This window comes from Melanotaenia boesemani, chromosome 11, assembly GCF_017639745.1.
Source record: "Melanotaenia boesemani isolate fMelBoe1 chromosome 11, fMelBoe1.pri, whole genome shotgun sequence".
Classification (NCBI taxonomy): Eukaryota; Metazoa; Chordata; class Actinopteri; order Atheriniformes; family Melanotaeniidae; genus Melanotaenia; species Melanotaenia boesemani.
Window position 1 is genome coordinate 4,602,337 of NC_055692.1, and position 19,119 is coordinate 4,621,455.

The window sequence follows — 19,119 nt, forward strand, 5'->3', positions numbered from 1 at the left end:
TGGCTATGAGCATAAACCGTTGTCTCCTGGTGCTGTGTTCCCTGATTACACAGGGTTCAGGTTCATGAAACATATTGAACTGGAGTTGTTAGACTAACCATTACCTGATATGAATGTCAGAAAAAAACAATGAAGAATTCTCAGAAAGCGTACTATAGAAAGAAAAATCCTTATCTAAATCCAGATGAAAGAAACAGAACTGTGATGCAGTTATTTTATTGTTACTTCAGTTCTTTGCATAATATATTCCTTTAGCATTAATTCAGAATATTTATGATTATAAAACACCTGCCACAATCAGATGGCACTAACATAAAATAGCTTTACTCAGCTTGGAAGCAGGCCAGTCATCGGTACTCTGACACACTCCAGCTGATACATATGAAACATAACTTGGCTCAATGTTTAGTTCTGTTGTAGGAACATCATAAAACTAAATGACACCTTTTAAATAATCGACACTTAAACAAAGTTCTGAGTGGTTCCAAGCTGTGTTTCAGTGGCTCGTTCCTCTATTTCGTCCTGTTGGTCACAGGACGTTTACCTAATCACCGGTTTGTGTATCTAATCCATCAAACGGGCCCAAGCGAGCTGCCAGATCATCGTCTATTTGAAAAAGGTGAAGAAGTGAAAAGTGCCAGGAGTAAGGGTGACGCATAAAGATTCCCTGGTGTTTACTCTTAAAAACTCTTGACACAAGTGGCTTTTTCCTTGGGAATTCAAAATTGTTTATGTCCCTTTTATTCAGGAGAGCCTAGTTTAACGCCAGTTTGTTACAAAGGAGACAACAAGCTGAGGTTTAGTTTACAAAAAGTGGATGATTTGTACCTGCTCGGGGTAGGGGAAGCATTTAACCTGTGTCAGAGGTTTGCTGCAACAGGTCATCATGTTTTACTCCTGAAATGAGTTAAATGTTTACCAGAAAGAGGTCATTCTTACTAAAAAATGTTCGTGAAAGCATGTCTCTTCCTAGTAAACTTCAGGTATCCCTAAAAATCCGGATGCCTTTATTTAATCTGCTCCTGTCAGTGGTGGACATATTCTGCTTTTATTACATTTGTCAGCAGTCGGCATGTTTTTGTTTACTGTTCATTGATTAGCTGCAGAACTTATTTCAACTGCATTCACCACTTTTACTGGTGCCAAATGGGACTGGGATCACGCCTTTCCTCAGCCCAAATGGACTCAAAAGGACTGGATTCCCACAGCTGGAGTAAGACACTAACTGTGAAGGTATTTCTCTCCCAGAAAGCTGAGTGGAAAGTCCATATTCAGGAATCCTAAATGAGTTTTCTGACAAGTTGATCCTTTAAGTTCAGAGCCCCAAACCAGACTGCAGTTATCTGGGAAGACGTGCTAGTTTGGATCAAGATCACTAAAAGATACTTTATTTTTACATTTCTTTATTTCAATTAAATCATTAAGTTTGCAAATAAAAACTCTCATTTCTGATCAGATATAAAACCAACACAGACTCCTAAAAGCAAAGTGCTCTGATCCACATCACTCACCAAATCCCATTCCCAAACTGTTTAACAAGCATTTCTGATTTTATCTGTGAGATTCTCAGCGAACATCTGCACCTGTATTAGGTTACAGCCGCTCCCCCACCGCACCGCCACGAGGCAGGAGAATCTCCTGCATCAGAAATGACTGGATAAGGAAATTCGCCCACGGCTGAAAGTTAGCAGGACAAGCGACGACTGCAGCAAACGTCCTTGAAATTTTCATTGTGAAAAGATGCTGAGAGAGGCTGTTTTTTTTTTTTTTTTTTTGTTTTTTTTTTGAGCCGACACTGACAGGCTCTGCTCCGTTTTCTCCTTCGCAGCTGAAACACAATGCTTCTGCAGGAAAACTGGAATTAGCCCCCGTCTGCTGCTTGTTTCAACATACACAACTGGACACACATTCTCTCACACACTCACGTCGCCTCACACCAAAAGCCTGTCACTCACACATCTTTAAGAAATCACTCGTCCCCCATTTGAATAAACACTTTCTGGGGCCTTAGTCAAATAATTACGGTAACAATATACAGCACCCGGTGATGACAGGAATAATATTGGCTCTGTTCGTCAACAAGGTAATTTGTGAGTTCTTGCCAACTGGAGCTCGAATGAATATGCTGACATGAGGTAATGGTATATGGCCAAATGGTAATGATATTTTGACAGCAGCTATCTGCAGTGCCGAGGCTCCCAGGAGCTGCCACAGATTTGTGCAATACTGAAGCAATACAATGTAAAAGTCCATTTGTCCCACCAGTAGAACTATAGATAGTTTGACAGAATAACTTACCACCTCGAGGCAGTCCACTATTTTGCTGAGCTTGTCCTCTGGTAGATTAGCCAAAAGGGAAACACTGACAGAGAAAAAAATATATAATATTTTAATTATATTATAATTAAAATCACAGTGTAAATAAGTGTCAAATTTCTTCATTTTTCTAAAATGGTGCATAAACATTCTTCGCTCTTTTCCTTTTATAAAATTCAAATCCCATTTCCAAAGAGAAGTTAGGTTAGGTACAAAATGGTCCAAAGAAATGTTTTTCTATGTTTTCACTGACCAAGTTCACTGTATTTGAGTAATGTGAAGAAATGTTGAAGTTGATGCCAGCAGCACACTCAAAGACAGCTGGGATGGAGGCCTTACAGAATACAAGATTCCAGCTGCTCAGTAGTTAGTGGTTGTTATCTGATTCTCCTCCACATGATGCTCCAGACCTTTTCACTAAAAGACAGATGTGGACTTCTTGCAGGCCGGTCAAGCACACGCTGTTAAATTTAATGTAATGAGGTTTGGCTTTGCCCTCCTGAAATAACCACAAACCTCCAAGGAAAAGATGTCACATGTCTGTACCACGTCCACCTTGCTAGCACCGGCTTGGACCTCCTTTTTTCTTTAGAACTGCCTTAATTATTGGTGTTATAGATTCTACAAGGTTTTAGAAAACATTCCTCAGAGGTTTGTCTCCATATTGACATGACAGCATCACACAGTTGCTGCATCCATGATGAGAATCTCCCGTTCCACCACATCCCAAAGCTGCTCTACTGGACTGAGATCTGCTGGCTGTGGAGGCCGTTGGAGTCCAGTGAACTCATCGTCATGTTCTAGAAAGCAGGTGGAGATGCTCTGAGCTTTGTGGCATGGTGCATTATCTTGCTGGAAGTAGCATCAGGAGATGCTCCACTGTGGTCATAAAGGGATGGACATGGTCAGCAACAATACTCAGGTAGGCTGCGTTGGTCCCAAGTGGCTCAAAGTGTTCCATGAAAATATTGCCCACACCATTACACCACCAACAGCAGCCTAAACCTTAGATATAAGGCAGGACTGATCCATGCTTTCATGATGGAAAATCCTACTATCTGAACGTTGTAGCTACAGTGAAGACCTAGACCAGCCCATCTAGCAGCAACAACCATGTCAGGTTCAAAGTCACTTAAATCCTCTTTCTTCCTCATTCTGATGCTCACTTTGAACTCTAGGAAGTCGTCTTCGCCATGTCTACGTGACTAGATGTGTTGAGTTACTGCCATGTGATCGGCTGATTAGATATTTGTGTTAACAGGTGATTAAACAGGTGAACCTAATAAAGTGGCCAGTGAGTGCAAGTCATCCATGCCATGGACCCTGCTGCACCCTCATACCATCACAATCCTTGGTTAAGGACATTTCACTGATAACAACTTGGATAGTTTCCCCAACTTTTCAGGAGGTTACTGGTGCTTGATAAAATAACACATTCCCTCAAACTAAAAACTTCAATCTTACTTTTTTTTTGTTGCATATTAATATTACGAAGCAACAGATGAGACGGAGACTTGGTTCTGACCTCCGGAGGAAGTTGCGGTACTGTTCGTGTCGCGTCTCAGCTGTCCTCCTCATGATGTTCTGGAACGCTTCCCTGTCCAAAGCCCACGTCCTGACTTTGTTCCCGGCTGTGGAAGCAACATTACATGCATCAATACTGCTGCAGGTTACCTGGTTATTCTGCCACACCTGCAGTTTTTAATAGTGTTAGATGTCAGGTTAAAATAAACAAAACGATAAACATTTCCTGATTTAATTACTCCCCTAACATTACTATGCAAGTGTACTGTTTTGTTTTGTTAATCACATAAATCATCTTGGTGGAGATCATCAGCTTACATAAACCGAGTCCTGTGATGGTGCTCGAAGGAAGCAGTTCACCCTGAATATTAAGGTCAACTTGGTGCACCTCTCCAAAGGGGAGCAGGCAGCAGTATTACTTGGTTAAATATACAAATCCAGACAAGGAGCACTCAAACATTCAGGGTACATGCTTTCCAAACAGCAAGTAAAAACCAGCCTGGATTCAAACCATCATCTTCTAGAACAGCTCGGGTCCTCGAGGGCCACAATCTTGCAGGTCTTTGATGTGTCCCTGCTCAAAAACCACCTGACTCAAATTGACGAGTCATTGTGCAAAACTTAATAGGCTGTTGGATCCATTTCATATGAGTCAGGTGTGTTGAAGCAGGAAACATTGGAAAATCTGCAGGACAGCGGTCCTTGAGGACCGACTTTGGACACCCCTGTTCTCCTGAAGTCTTAGATTCAGATGAAGATGAAGATGAATACAGCTGGATTACATTCAGGAGTACAGACGGTGTTCAGGATTTATGGGAGTAAATGATTTATAAAGAGTACCACAAAGATTAGAAACTTTAAACTACAAACAAATTACATTAACCAATCAAAATTCTTTTTAGATATATACAAAAACAGCTAGTTTTTTATTATGTCTTTTATTCTGGCAACAGGACTAAGAAGCCTCTCCTTGGCTTCACATTTTATTATTATAATTTATCAACACATAGCAGGTTTATATTTGCTTAATGTTGCTGCTGTTCATGTGTCCTCAGTTTAAAAGGGCTGATTGGATACAGTCATGGACATTTTGCTGCAGCATTGCTTTGCCAAACAAAATACAAATCAAAAAGACAAAATCACTCTCCATCCTTTGACTCATTGCTATAACCACAGTACACCAGGCTGACGGTATCACATGCCAGCCAATAACAAAACTAGCAACTTCATTCCCACCAAACACCAGACGTCCACAGACGTCTTCATGGCTGAATCAGGTCAGTCCGTCAGTGGAATTTGGGCCGTGTTTAGACGGCCGATACGGAGCAGAAAAGCTGGATTATCCTTTAAAACAATGGAAAAGGTGAATGGGTGTCAAATAATGTCATGGGGAAAAGAGAAATAAATAATTGTGTCAGGATAATCCCATTACAAAACTATTATGGATGGATGGATGGATGGATAGATGGATGGATAGATAGATAGATAGATAGATAGATAGATAGATAGATAGATAGATAGATAGATAGATAGATAGATAGATAGATAGATAGATAGATAGATGGCTTGTGTTGGGTGTGTTGTAAGTCTTGGTGCTCTGTGACAGACACAGCAGCTTAAGATGGTGAGAATATATGGAAAAGGAATCTTTGCAGAAGTAATGCCCAGCAGAAGCTCTTCAATTAGTTGGATAAACTGCTGACGTCAGCCACAATACAGGTGCTCGTCATAAAATTCATATCATCATATTATGAAAGAGTTGATTTATTTCAGTAATTTCAGTCAAAAAGTGAAACTTGTATAGACTTTCATTCCTTACAGACTGACATATTGCAAGTGTTTATTTATTTTAATATAGATGATTATAACTGACAACTAATGAAAACCCCAAATTTAGTATCTCAGAAAATTAGAATATTGTGGAAAGGTTCAATATTGAAGACACCTGGTGCCACACACTAATCAGCTAATTAACTCAAAACACCTGCAAAGGCCTTGAAATGGTCTCTCAGTCTGTTGGCCACACAATCATGGGAAAGACTGCTGACCTGACAGTTGTCCAAAAGGCGACCACTGACACTTTGCACAAGGAGGGCTCTGTGTCCAATCACATTAACAAAGAGGCGAAGGGAAGGAAAAGATGTGGTAGAAAAAAGTGTACAAGCAATAGGGATAACCGCATCCTGGAGAGGATTGTGAAACAAAACCCTTTCAAAAATGTGGGAGAGATTCACAAAAAGTGGACGGCAGCTGGAGTCAGTGCTTCAGGAACCACCAGCACAGATGTATGCAAGACATGGTTTCAGCTGTCGCATTCTTTGTGTCAAGCCACTCTTGAACAAGAGACGGAGTCAGAAGCGTCTCGTCTGGGCTAAAGACAAAAAGGACTGGACTGCTGAATGGTCCAAATTTATGTTCTCTGATGAAAGGAATGCTGCATGTCCTTTGGAAATCAAGTCCCAGAGTCTGGAGGAGAGAGGAGAGGCACAGAATCCATGATGCTTGAGGCGGAGTGTAAAGTTTCCAGTCAGTGATGGTTTGGGATGTCATGTCATCTGCTGGTGTTGGTCCTCTGTGTTTTCTTAGGTCCACGGTCAACGCAGCCGTCTACCAGGTCTTAAGTAATATTCTAATTTTCTGGGATACTGAATTTGGCGTTTTCATTAGTTGCCAGTTATAATAATCAATATTAAAATAAATACACTTGCAATATGTCAGTCTGTGAGGAATGAATGTCTACATTATACAAGCTTCACTTTTTGAATGAAATTACTGAAATAAATCAACTTTTTCATGATATTCTTGTAGGTGCAGCGGAGTACCCTGCTTCTCCAAACTCAGTGCTCTGACTGCTGTCTGATGTGGGTAAGACATTAACGTCTCATATCCATCATACAACACAACCTGAAAATAATCACTTTTTATTTAAAGAGCCATTTCAATAAATGGAAGTTGTCTGGGTGTTTGAAAGCTTGATCCTGTACAACTAAACTTGCAGTGAAAAGAATGGGAAACTGGCTTTGGACACACTTTTTTAAATACATTTACATAAGTTAATAGCAGCATGTATATATTCACATTTTCCTGCACTTTCCTGCAAATGTTCATCACATGTAGATAATGTAAAATAGACTTTTGCTACACTTTGCCTCTGGGGTCTTTATCCCTCCCTGCTTGAACCATTCATCATGTCTGCCTCCTGGTAAACTTCTGAACTGGGACACAGACTATTATTCATTAGAACTCACAGTCTAGGTTCACTGGGATGCAGGCAATGACAAAAGGAAGAAATAGGACGCTGACTAATACTTATGTTAAATGATGTTTGATCATGTCTGTCACATAGTCACACATTCAGTCCCTGGAGGGCTCGTTGTGTTCGATGATAGCCTCAGCCTCCAGAAATCAATCTGATCTTTTGGTTGTTTATTGTAAAGATGTAAAAATCTTTACCTCGCACTGATGCCGTCCGAGTGCAGTTGTAGAGAATGGCTAATTCCCCAAACGTGGTCCACAGTGGTATCGATGTGAGCAGTTTGTTCTTTTGAAACACATCCAGCTTTCCGTCTGCAAATATTAAACGAGGGCAATCAATAATTTTTTAACATACATTAGGGACACACAAAAAAAACCAGGCAGCAAACAATTTAAATTAAATTTAATTCAGAAGACGTACAGATTGTTAGGATCCTCTGGATCAGCGGTTCCCAACCTTTTTTCCTTGGGGACCCCCTTCATGCATGTACTAAAATGCCATGGACCCTCTGCTCCACCCTGTGTTGGAACCATGCTGGTTTTAGGCTTTTAAAAGTGAGATTCTTACCATATGAAATGTATTCTGGTTGAATCCTGTCCTTTGATGAAGCCAAAGTTAAATGAATAACATACAGCCTCACCTTTTTATTAAAATAAGGACAATTTGTGGACATTAGTCACAATGGCTCTAATGTTCAAAGCCTCTAATGCTCAAACCCTGTGCTCTTTGGGGGACCCCCTTGGGGGGTCCCGGACCCCAGGTTTGGAACCACTGCTCAGGATGGATCATCTTGTGTTTTTCCTCTGCAAACCAGAAGGTGATAGATGTGGGTCAATAGTTATCTCAGATTAGAATTTTCAGGTTTTCTTGTAGTTTTATGCTTTCTGTTCCTCCATGGCTGTTGTGACCAGGGACTAGGGGAGGATGCAGATGTGGATTTTATTCTGAAAAATCAAAGTGTAAGTTTAAGCTTTAACTCAGAATTTCTGTAGCATTGATTCTGGGATGTTTCCATTAAAAATTAAGGCAGCTAAATTTCTAAAACCAAAACATAAACCTGTATTTCTGAGTCGTTCATCCATCAGCAGTCCTAAAAGCAAATTAAAATAAATTTGTAGCAAAAAATTACTAAAGACCTCATTGTTGAGATTATAACCGTTGTCTCCTGGGAGTCTGTGTATGTCTGGGCTTCATTACCGAATAGTCATTAGTCATTAGCAGTTTTGGTAGCTATGCAAAAACAATAGCACAAGTTGAAGGTTCAGTACAAAAATCCATCATAAATGTACATCAGCATTAGATTTAACCACCTGTTTGGCACTTAGACTTTATTTCAAAGTCTTTTAAAAAAAAATTAAAAATATCTGCTCATATATGCATACATAAAGTTCACATACTGTATAAACATGATGCATTTTTGTTTTTATGGTGAAAAATCAAGTTGCACCCAAACAGTACAACAAACACATGATGGTAACGTTTATAACCAACCACATGCTGTCATTTAAAAAGCTGTTACTTTAAAACTTCCACGGAAGTCTGGGAACAACCCAGAATATAAACCAAAAGCCAACCAGCTTACAATTTACAAGTAAATAAATGAATCTTACTTGATAACGGTGTGTCTGCATGAAAACATAAATGCATTATTGTTCATGTTGAACTTTTTTCTTCTGCCAAGAGCTGGTTAATCAGAGGAATCTATTCAGTTTGTAACTGCCAAGAAAACCTTTCATGCACCAAAAACAACTGTCTACATTCTTCCATCATAGGCCAGTCAAGATTTCAAAACGGCATGAATCTGAGTAGAGCAGTGGAACCAATCATAAGCTTTATTTTTGCAGCACTGCTGTTTTGACTGGATTTGATTGGCTCCTGGTCAGAGAAGCTGTACGGTGGCCAGCGAGTGCAAAGAGCAAACAAAAACCATAAGCTCTCATTTCAAAATGCTGCACACAGCCAACGACTGTGGTTTGTCAGGCAATTTCAGATTTTTGCTATTAATCTTAAATGCAGAGCAATTTTATTGTCACCCATGTCAAAGCTGCATAGAAATAAAAAGTGTTTGATGGAGAGTTAGGAGTTAGGCTTCGTGTGAGATTAATTCATAATGACAAGTTTCTATGTACGAGCAAGTCTTAATCAAAGTCACATCCTGATGCCATATGTAAAAGAAGCTCACGCTTTTCTATTTAACCTTTTATTTATATAGCTACTCTCATTGAGACACAAGCTCACATTCTTAAGCGGGATCTGCTTAAGTTTATGTATATAATTATATTTGAAAATGGCTAAAATTATATTATATTTACAGTACAACTGGAGCTAGGTTTAAAGAAATCTATTAATCTATTTGAATGTATTCAGTTTAATCAAATACCAATTAATAAAACCGGATTTTTTTATACATTTCTTTTTCTGACAACAGTGACCCTACTCTTGTGACATTTGAAGCTTGGCAAAATCTTAGCAACTTACAAATGAAAAGTTGCCTGTGTCATGTCCGTCCTAAATAATAATAAATTCAGATTTTTTACCCTTGATTACATGCACTTGCAGCTTATTCATTCTTACACTAGCAGCTAACACCAAGACCATGGGCTCTCACATTAGCAGCTAACGCCGAGACCGTGGGCTCCCACATAGCAGCTAACACCAAGACCGTGGGCTCTCACATTAGCAGCTAACGCCGAGACCGTGGGCTCTCACATTAGCAGCTAACGCCGAGACCGTGGGCTCTCACATTAGCAGCTAACGCCGAGACCGTGGGCTCTCACATTAGCAGCTAACGCCGAGACCGTGGGCTCTCACATTAGCAGCTAACGCCGAGACCGTGGGCTCTCACATTAGCAGCTAACGCCGAGACCGTGGGCTCTCACATTAGCAGCTAACGCCTAGACCGTGGGCTCTCACATTAGCAGCTAACGCCGAGACCGTGGGCTCTCACATTAGCAGCTAACGCCGAGACCGTGGGCTCTCACATTAGCAGCTAACGCCGAGACCGTGGGCTCTCACATTAGCAGCTAACGCCGAGACCGTGGGCTCTCACATTAGCAGCTACGCCGAGACCGTGGGCTATCACATTAGCAGCTAACGCCGAGACCGTGGGCTCTCACATTAGCAGCTAAAGCCGAGACCGTGGGCTCTCACATTAGCAGCTAATGCCGAGACCGTGGGCTCTCACATTAGCAGCTACTGCCGAGACCGTGGCTATCACATTAGCAGCTAACGCCGAGACCGTGGGCTCTCACATTAGCAGCTAACGCCGAGACCGTGGGCTCTCACATTAGCAGCTAACGCCGAGACCGTGGGCTCTCACATTAGCAGCTAACGCCGAGACCGTGGGCTCTCACATTAGCAGCTAACGCCGAGACCGTGGGCTCTCACATTAGCAGCTAACACCGAGACCGTGGAAGTTATCTGAAAAAGGCTTCAATATTCACGAGAAATCTATGTTGTTACATAAATATGTGTAAATGAATCAATATAGAATTGAATCAGGTTGTTGTGAATCGAAAAAAATCTGAAAAATGGTGATGATTCCCAGCGATGATACAACGTTCAAATAAAAGCACCAAATGAAATCACAGTGATGTGGTAAAGACGGGAACAATCTGATGTGGAAGTCTTGCCAGACAACGTTTAAATCCAGAATTGAGCCATTAACCAGATTTACAGTGCATTTTGTTTAATCCAGGAGATGCACAAGAGTCGCCCCCCTGCTGGCCATTTGAAAGCGAGCGCATCTGAAGCGGCTTCACTGCTCACACCGACCGGCAACATCTACTTTTTATAAATAGTCTCTGGGCTTTGCTTGTTGAAGGGGTATAATATCAAACATTATATGTCACATAATGCTAAAATACAGCATTTGCCCCTCAAGAATAATCTTTAGTAATCAAATCGACTGCTGCTGGAAAAGAGAAAATTAGCTCCAGATGCGTCTTTTTTTATTATTTTTTTTTCTGCAAATTGAATTTCAGAGCAAGAAGATTAGGAACAGGAATGAACCTACCTGCCAGGACAAACAGATGGTTTCCAGGCTCTCCCTGCTTGATGACGTACTCTCCCTGCTGGTAGGTGCGCTCGTACATGCACTCCACCATGTCTTTGATCTGCTGCAGCTCCAGTCGCTTCAGGTACTGGTTATTGTTCAGGGCATCTGTCAGCAGCTTCTTTACACTGTCACAGAATAACAGTACAGGAAGGCTTACAAAGTGGACGTTTACTGCATTGCTGTTTGAGGAAAAATCTGAAAGATAAACTCAGTCTGGGGAATTACAGGGGCCACTTTATTTATGACGAAGTGTCAAAACGTGAAAGATGCAGCACTTTATTTTTTTTTTATAGTTATCATTCAAAGCAGCCAGACCTTCTTGTAATCTTTGAACATGGTCTTGAGCAATAGTTCTTTAGACTCTCTGAATGTTTTGGTTTTTTTTTAAGTTTTTCTTTGGACATTGGCTGCATTTTTGCTAAGTTCATGTACTTGACCATTTTTAAAGGGGTGTGTTTTTCAGCTACTTAAAATTGACCAATGACTCCTTTTAAAAGGAAAATGCTTCTAACTCAAGGGATGAACCAGCACAATGTGTCGTCTGTGTTGATTAAGTGCGTAATTTGGTCTGTTTTCAGGGAGCTTAGCTATCCGTCGTTTGATGCAGAACAAGGAGCATAACCACCGGAAATCGTCGGGGCAGTATTGAGCTAACACACAACCAGCGAAAGGAACAAGCCAGAGAAGAAGAAGAGGAGCAGGAAAAAGATAATGCAGAACCGCTAAATAAAAAGCACCCAAAGAAGAAGACACAGACGAAGAATAAGAAGTTGAGAACAAAAAAATTCACATTTAGAGACACAACTGTAGACATGGAATTTTATAGTGGTACCGCTACCAACTTATTACCCATGGAAACGTAAAAGACGCATGGACGTATTAGGACGACAACATATGATGAAACTGTCTGTCAGTCTGCATATTCGTTTTCTGCATCAAGCATAAATGGGCCATAACTGAACTTTGGCAGACTTTCTCATGGAAGCATCCCCTAACAATGCTAATTCAGCATCCATTTCCATCCTGTCTCTTCTCTGAGCTCTCTCCGTCCAGTCAAACTCAGTCTGATGTTGACTATTGTCTTATCTCTTGCTCTGTCACTTTCTCTCTCTCTTTTTTCCCTTCCTTCAATAATGTCCTCTTGTGTGTCTGTGATAAATCAGCCATAGTGTACCTTCAGAGCAGCCAGCGTGTTCATTTCTAGTTGCTGGAGTGTAGCGTGGTGCAGTAAAGTGAGATGCAGATGCAGGGCAACAACAGCTCCAGGAATGTACATAATGAATGTCACTTCACCATCAAAATGAGTCAGAAACACAGAGTTTTAGAACCAGAAACATATGTAGTGATTTAAGAAATAGGAACAAATGCAGCAAAGACCAGGCTCAGGACCTGAGAGATGCACCTCAGTTGATCCGTCTACTGTTGGCTGAAACCTCATCGGAAATGATCTTCATGATGGATGGCTGTCAAGAGGCCATTCTTGAGGAGTGGATAAAGGGAGAAAAGGCTTAGGTAAGCCACATGACACAAAAATCAGCGCCAACTGGTCTGATGGATCCTCCCCAAAACCTGGACCTCAACTTTATTAAAGCAGTGTGGAGAATGGAATAAAAGGCAGAAATGTCCAAAGAAGAGCTTTGGAAAGTCCTTGAAGAAGCCTGGAGAACTATTCCTGCAGACCACTTAAATAAATGACAGAAAGCTTCTCTCTAACAGAATGCTGAAGAATAAATCTGCTCAGACTAAATATTCACTTTCTAACTAGTTGGTAAACAGTAACTCAGCTATGTTTTAATTTAATATCCAAATCACTTTCCTCTCTCACCCACTGAGCCACAAGCACTCCCACATCTTCATTACTCACCACATTTGGCCTGCATGATAAATATTTTGTCTCCTGTGAAACGTTTGCAGCCTCCGGGCTGCCTTCTGACCGTGAATCAAGTAAACCCGTGAAAACATAGAGCCATCATGAGCTGTCAAAGTTCACGGATGCGCATTTGAACAGCTGCAGTGAGGGGCTGTAAGAAGAAGACATCACTTCCTTTGGGGAGCTGTAAACCAAAAAAGGTTAAGAGCCATGTTTTAGCTACAGAAGATGACACTGAGTTAGCGCTCAGGGAGCTGTGATGCATGTGGTGGGTGGGCTGTTTATCCACATCATTGCTTGTAATAAATGATCACCTCAGGGCCTCAGAAAAGCAGGGCAGATGAGATCAAATTCTTTATTTTCAAATGCTCTGTTATTACTCCGCAACATGTTACTGTCATTCAGAGTAGAAGTGTTGTGTTTCAAAGGGTCAGTCTGTATGAGGGTTCCAGACTGCCTCATTTACATTGGTTCTGGTTACATAATCCACATTTGGATTATTGTCGACATGTTTTAAAGATGAGGATTACATCACAAGGGTTGCATCTGCATATCGTTTATTCACACTTTATTCAGGTTGCACACCCCGAAGAACACTTGACAGAAGCTAGCTTTCATGTTGGAAAAACCAAACACGACTTGTTGCACTCATGAAACAGCCTCTTGATGTGTTTGCTTTCTGGAGTTTGTTAAAGAGCACCACTAATTAGGGGCGGCGTGGCTCAGCAAGGTCTTGTAACCCGAGGGTTGCCGGTTCGATCCTCGGCCAAGTCGGGTTCATGTCGAGGTGTCCTTGGGCAAGACACCGAACCCCTAATTGCTCCTGATGGGTCGTGGTCGAGCGCCTTGCATGGCAGCTTCCGCCATCAGTGTGTGAATGTGTGTGTGAATGGGTGAATGTGATGTATAATGTAAAGCGCTTTGGGTATCATCCCAGGTACAGTAAAGCGCTATATAAATATGGACCATTTACCATTTAGTTAGAGCAGACATGAGGATTACACATTTTAGATGAGCTGTAGTTGATCACAAAGGATCTCTGCACACTTTGTCCAACCACCAAGTCCAACGTAAAACAAGTTTCTTTGTTTGTTTGAGCTTTTTTCACTTGTTTGTTCGAATATCAGCGAGTAGCTGAAGATATGTGAACAGCACAGGCTGACTGCTGCACACTGTGTTAGGTATGTTTTACAAAAAAAAAAAGCTAAGTAAGAAAATGTGCTGGTTGATTATTCCTCCCCTTTAATGATACTAGTTGCTGTTGGATTATATATTGTTGGAAAGCCTGATTAGTCTCTTTTCAGTGAGGTATAACTTGTAAGGATCTTGCCTCTGTGCAGGGACGGACTGACTATTAGCCATACCAGGTTAGCGGTGAACCATACAGTTAGCAAAGCTGTGATGAAGCGATGAAAACACATCAATAAAACAGCTGTTTTATTACCACCTTAGTTTGTCTCCTTACATTTATGAAATTATTTGATGATGTCAGAGTTTCCAGCAGGAGAACAGCTGGTTAACTGGTTGTGCTCACTGGTTAAAATAAATAAATTCAGTTTGTTTTTTAACTAAACCCTCTTATTGAAAGTGAGAATATGATTTTCAATCATGATTCATCAACATTAACAGTGAGTCAGCAGATTTCTGATTTTCTGTATTGTGTGTTATTGGTTGTGGGCTGATAGTTGCTGAGTCAAAATGTGTTGAAGGCAGCTTCTGTGTCTGTGTTTATGGACAATATACAAATATAAAACACTTCTTAAGATTGCTTATTTATTTACATTTTGTCTATATGTTATACTGATGCAGCTGTTTGTCTCTTTACCAGAGAATCCAAAAATTCTGGACCTGACTGCATCATTATTTTGAAAAAATAAAAATCTCCATTCAGTCTTAAGTTGAACCTGGTTGAGATAACATCTCCAGAAGGGAAGCAGTAGGAGCAGCTTTCATCTGATCCATCATTTCTCATCTCTGTTCTAATGAATATGGCCATCCATATACATAACGTAATATAATCCATCTAAACTGGTCTGGACCACAATGGCAGGGCCTATTTTTGTCCTGGTCCACCTCTGCCTCTGTGGAAAGAGCAACACAGCTAAACTTGGACCAAACTTCAAGCCTGAGTTTTTAGTGTGATGAAGCAGGTCTGACCGAAGTGCATCAGCATTGCAACTCTGGCTATTTTTTATGGTCTTTATAAATAGAAACATTTTGTTTTAGGTCAGAACTTTGGACAACCCGGTCTCAAAGACCATGAGAACTCTGACCGTCTTGATCTCAGAGAGGGAATCTGAAACAAATCTTGAAGTTTGTTCCCAAATCACGTCCAAAAGATCTTGAAGTTTTCTCTGTTATAGGAAACATTAAAGGTTATTTGACTTCCTGCTGTCTTTCTATCATGTCCAACCAGTCTGTCCATTCTCCTCTGACCTCTGACATCAACAAGACTTTGTGGTCCAGACAGCTGCCGCTTGCTGGATATTTTCTCTTTTTCAGACCGTTCTCTGGAAACCCTAGAGATGGTTGTGTGTGAAAATCCCAGTAAATACTCAGACCAACAACCGTGCAACGTTCAGAGTTCACTTAAATCCTATTTTTTTCCTCATTCTGATGCTCAGCTTGAACTTCAGGAAGTTGCCTTCACCACGTCTACATGACTATATGTGTTGAGTTGCTGCCATGTGATTGGCTGATTAGATATTTGTGCAAACAAGCAGCTGAGCTGATAAAGTAACCAGTCAGTGTATATGTTCCCCCTCTTTACTGCTGCCGTTGCAATACTACACTAAACATTATTCACGTCATGTCATTGATAGTTCATGAATTATGTGAATTGTGAATTATGTGCATGAATAAATGCAATGATTAAAAGCAATATCTAAATATTTAAATAGCTTATAGGAAATTGTTACTTAGATTAGTGAAGAAAAACCCATATAATCAGCTAACAAGAACACATAACCAGATGTGGTCTGCTAAGCGAGGTTTATGCAGCATGTATGATTTTTATTCATGTTTTTTTCAATCACCTACATGCTAGATTAGAATAGGATTCACTCAGAATGTGTGAACAGTTAATCAGGGTTATTCTGCAAGAAGTTTGCACAGATTTCCACTCCTGCTTACAGCCACAAGGGGGCACCAGATCTACTGTAAGTCAGTGTGTAAATGAAGAGATTAAATGATTTTGTTTGTCTTATAGGTGCTTTCTATACTGCCACGGACTTGGTGACATATTACATGCAGTTGTTGTGTTTAGAGTATTAATGTCGTACTGTAATTTACAGAGTGTATTTGAAACACGTAGAGGCTCAGAGGTCCCCAAACCTGTCAATCAGGGACAGCGTCTGGTTTAAAGTCTGATTGGCAGAAAGTTGAGGGGGCTGTTCTGTTTATGTTTTTCCTTTGTGTGTGTTGAGGATTTGAATTAAGAAAATTCAAATCCTTTCATAATAAGTAAATTGTCTTAAATTATTTTAAATGACTTGTTTACGTTTAGTCAAACTCTGTGTCTTCATCATCTTGGCCATTTTCTATCCTTTTCTTGAGGCTTGCTGCTTTATCGTGTCCACAAGGAAACACTTTGAGCTCCACTAACTCCCCTAATCTGATAAACCTCTGGTTGCTGTAACACAGACGGGAGGCATAAATCAATGAAGCAACAGAAGAAATTAAATTCTACACAAAGGGAAGGGTGGAGCTCCTGTGATGCTGAGGAGAGATTTAGATTTATGCCCATTTCTAACCTCTGAAGAGATAATTACTCTCGTCTAGGCAGGGATAAACTGAGCTTGAGGGCATCATGAACCTTTAACTGCCTCCTGTCTTGTTCTTTGTGCTTTGAGGAGAAAAATTCTCACCTTGCATCCTTTGGTACCCGAGCCTTTTCAAAGGAGAACTTTGGCAGGCTGCTTGAGTCATACGTCCTGGACGTGGGTTCGGCAGACACTCCAGCTTTGGCGCCTTTTCTCCTGTTTAGGTTTCCTTGATGCGTACGCTGAGGTTGGGGCTGCTCTTGCCGCCCGCTTTGACCGAAGGGGGCCGTGAAGCCAGACCTGCCCCGCTCTTCATGGCGTCCTGTAGCTTGTTGAGCTGTAGGCACTTGTTCTGCAGTTCGTCGCTCAGCTCGGACAGAACCAGCATCTGTTTGGTCAGCTGCTCCTGAAGTTCTTGGATCTGCTGCTCTTTGGCTGAGAGCTCCTCATCCTTCCTCTTGCCTTCTTGCTCCAACTCTTCCACACGAGCTCTCAGGGAGTCCAGAGATGCGTTTTTGAACTCGGCACAGTGATCTTTACTGGCTGGGCCGTTGGAAGCTGAAGCAGAGCCGTCGGTGTGTTTGTATCGCTTTGATTTCACCGAACCATTCCCCATTTTATTGTCTGAGTTAGCAAGAGATTAAAAGTGAAGTGATTGAAAAGAAACCTCCATGGTGTTTATCACAAAGGTCATCTATAACCGTTGGGAGGAGGCTGGAAGTGTGACCCAAACAAAAGAGCTGATGCTGGTGAGGAAAGAGCGGAGAAGGATAGAAAATCCAGTATTATAACAGTCAATAAGCATGTCTTCTCCATTTATTATTCAGCAGGCAGGAAGTATTAAATTACATGAGTAGTCAGCTGTGGCTTGCTGACCAGCAGGCTTATAAAACGAGAGCAGAAATCAAAGCTTAAAGCTGGAGTTACAGTAGAAAGCATGTCTTTCCACATTAGAGTGCACATGGGAAAAATGGGTGAGAACAATCCAGGTTTTGTTGTGGATCTGTCGCCCACTCTCACATACAGCAGGCTTCATTCATCACATTCCTGATATGACACTCAGCGTCAGATCTGTCTGTTCTCCACTTTATTCTGACCAAAATACAGACGTCATTCAGACACCAAAATTTCACCATTTTTTTTTTTTTTTTTACTTTTTTTTTTTTTTTTTTAAAGTAGCCTACTATCGCTCTAAATAAGACTCATCAGATAAAACCAGCAAGAGGAGGCTTCATATTGTAAGAACTGCATATTTTACAATGACTCCAATTCCAGTTTAAAGGTGAAAGAGGAGCGTGCACCTGCAACTTGCTCTGCCGTGTCATTCCTCTGCTGGAGAGCAGCCGCTGGTTCTTACCTGATCACCGCGTGGGAGCCTTCAGATGACCACGGGGAGCGACTCCACCGCAGAAATGATGCGTTCCCACGTCCGGGCATCAGCACAGAGACGCTCCGCGATCCGCGCGGGTAGCATCCTCCCCTCCGTCTGCGTCCAGCGCGCGGGCGCTGGGTACACGCAGCAGGTCAGGCGTAACTGACGTCAGCAGTGGTTTGTTTATTTATTTACCTCTAAGTTTTCACTAAACAGCGGGTGTAAAATTACTATTGGATGTCCGTCAAACCGAGTTATTTTTGGCAGTTTTCGTAGATCTAAGTAAAGAAATGCAGGGGCGGGTCTAGAAATTTCTGAAGGGAGTTTTCACAGACTGGGAAAAGGGTGGCACTGTGCATTAAACCTTTAATATATATATATATATATATATATATATATATAAATTACCACTTTATTACCATCTCAACTGATGCTATGGAAGCCATGAATGGCCATTTCTAGAATCATTTATTTTCAATTATGTTATTTAAGGAATTTTTTCATTATCTCAAGAAATGCACACTCTCCCAAAGACCCACTGTAACTTGATAGGAACTTTGGTTTATCAAGATCTAAAGATGCAATGTGAGTTTGAAATTTTTTTTTTTTTATCTAATTAAATTGAAAATTAAAACAAGTGGTCAGAATCTGTGGGAGAAGATTGAGTCATGCGTCTTTTTCTGTTTGCTTCCTAAATTAGTTTTCTGTTGTTTAACCAAGTAAGACCTCTTTGAGTTTTTGTAAGTAATTAAACCATTTCAGAGGATGAGAGAGTTAACTTGTTTAACTAATGTAACATCGTAAAAAAGAAAAAAAAAGTTCATGTGTGGCTGCTTTTACGTCTACAGGTTTGTTTAACCAGGCAGTTGTTTTTAATGAATTGGTTTTTGTAAACATATCTATTAGAAATTCAACTAATGTGGATCAAATACATTTGTTTTAATTGCATTATAAATGAACAAC

The 19,119-nt window shown here is 40.9% G+C and overlaps 1 protein-coding gene across 1 annotated transcript in view; it reads right to left on the minus strand.

Annotated features, from left to right (window-relative positions):
- prkg2 (protein kinase cGMP-dependent 2) overlaps window positions 1–18,216 on the minus strand; it is a 35,996-nt gene extending 17,780 nt beyond the window's left edge. The window contains 7 exon segments of the mRNA XM_041998337.1: window positions 2,299–2,362; window positions 3,842–3,947; window positions 7,294–7,407; window positions 11,112–11,278; window positions 16,890–17,007; window positions 17,010–17,530; window positions 18,142–18,216. Of these exon segments, the coding sequence (XP_041854271.1) occupies window positions 2,299–2,362; window positions 3,842–3,947; window positions 7,294–7,407; window positions 11,112–11,278; window positions 16,890–17,007; window positions 17,010–17,400 (960 nt within the window). The 5' untranslated portion in view covers window positions 17,401–17,530; window positions 18,142–18,216.
- Between the last annotated feature and the right edge of the window lie 903 nt (window positions 18,217–19,119).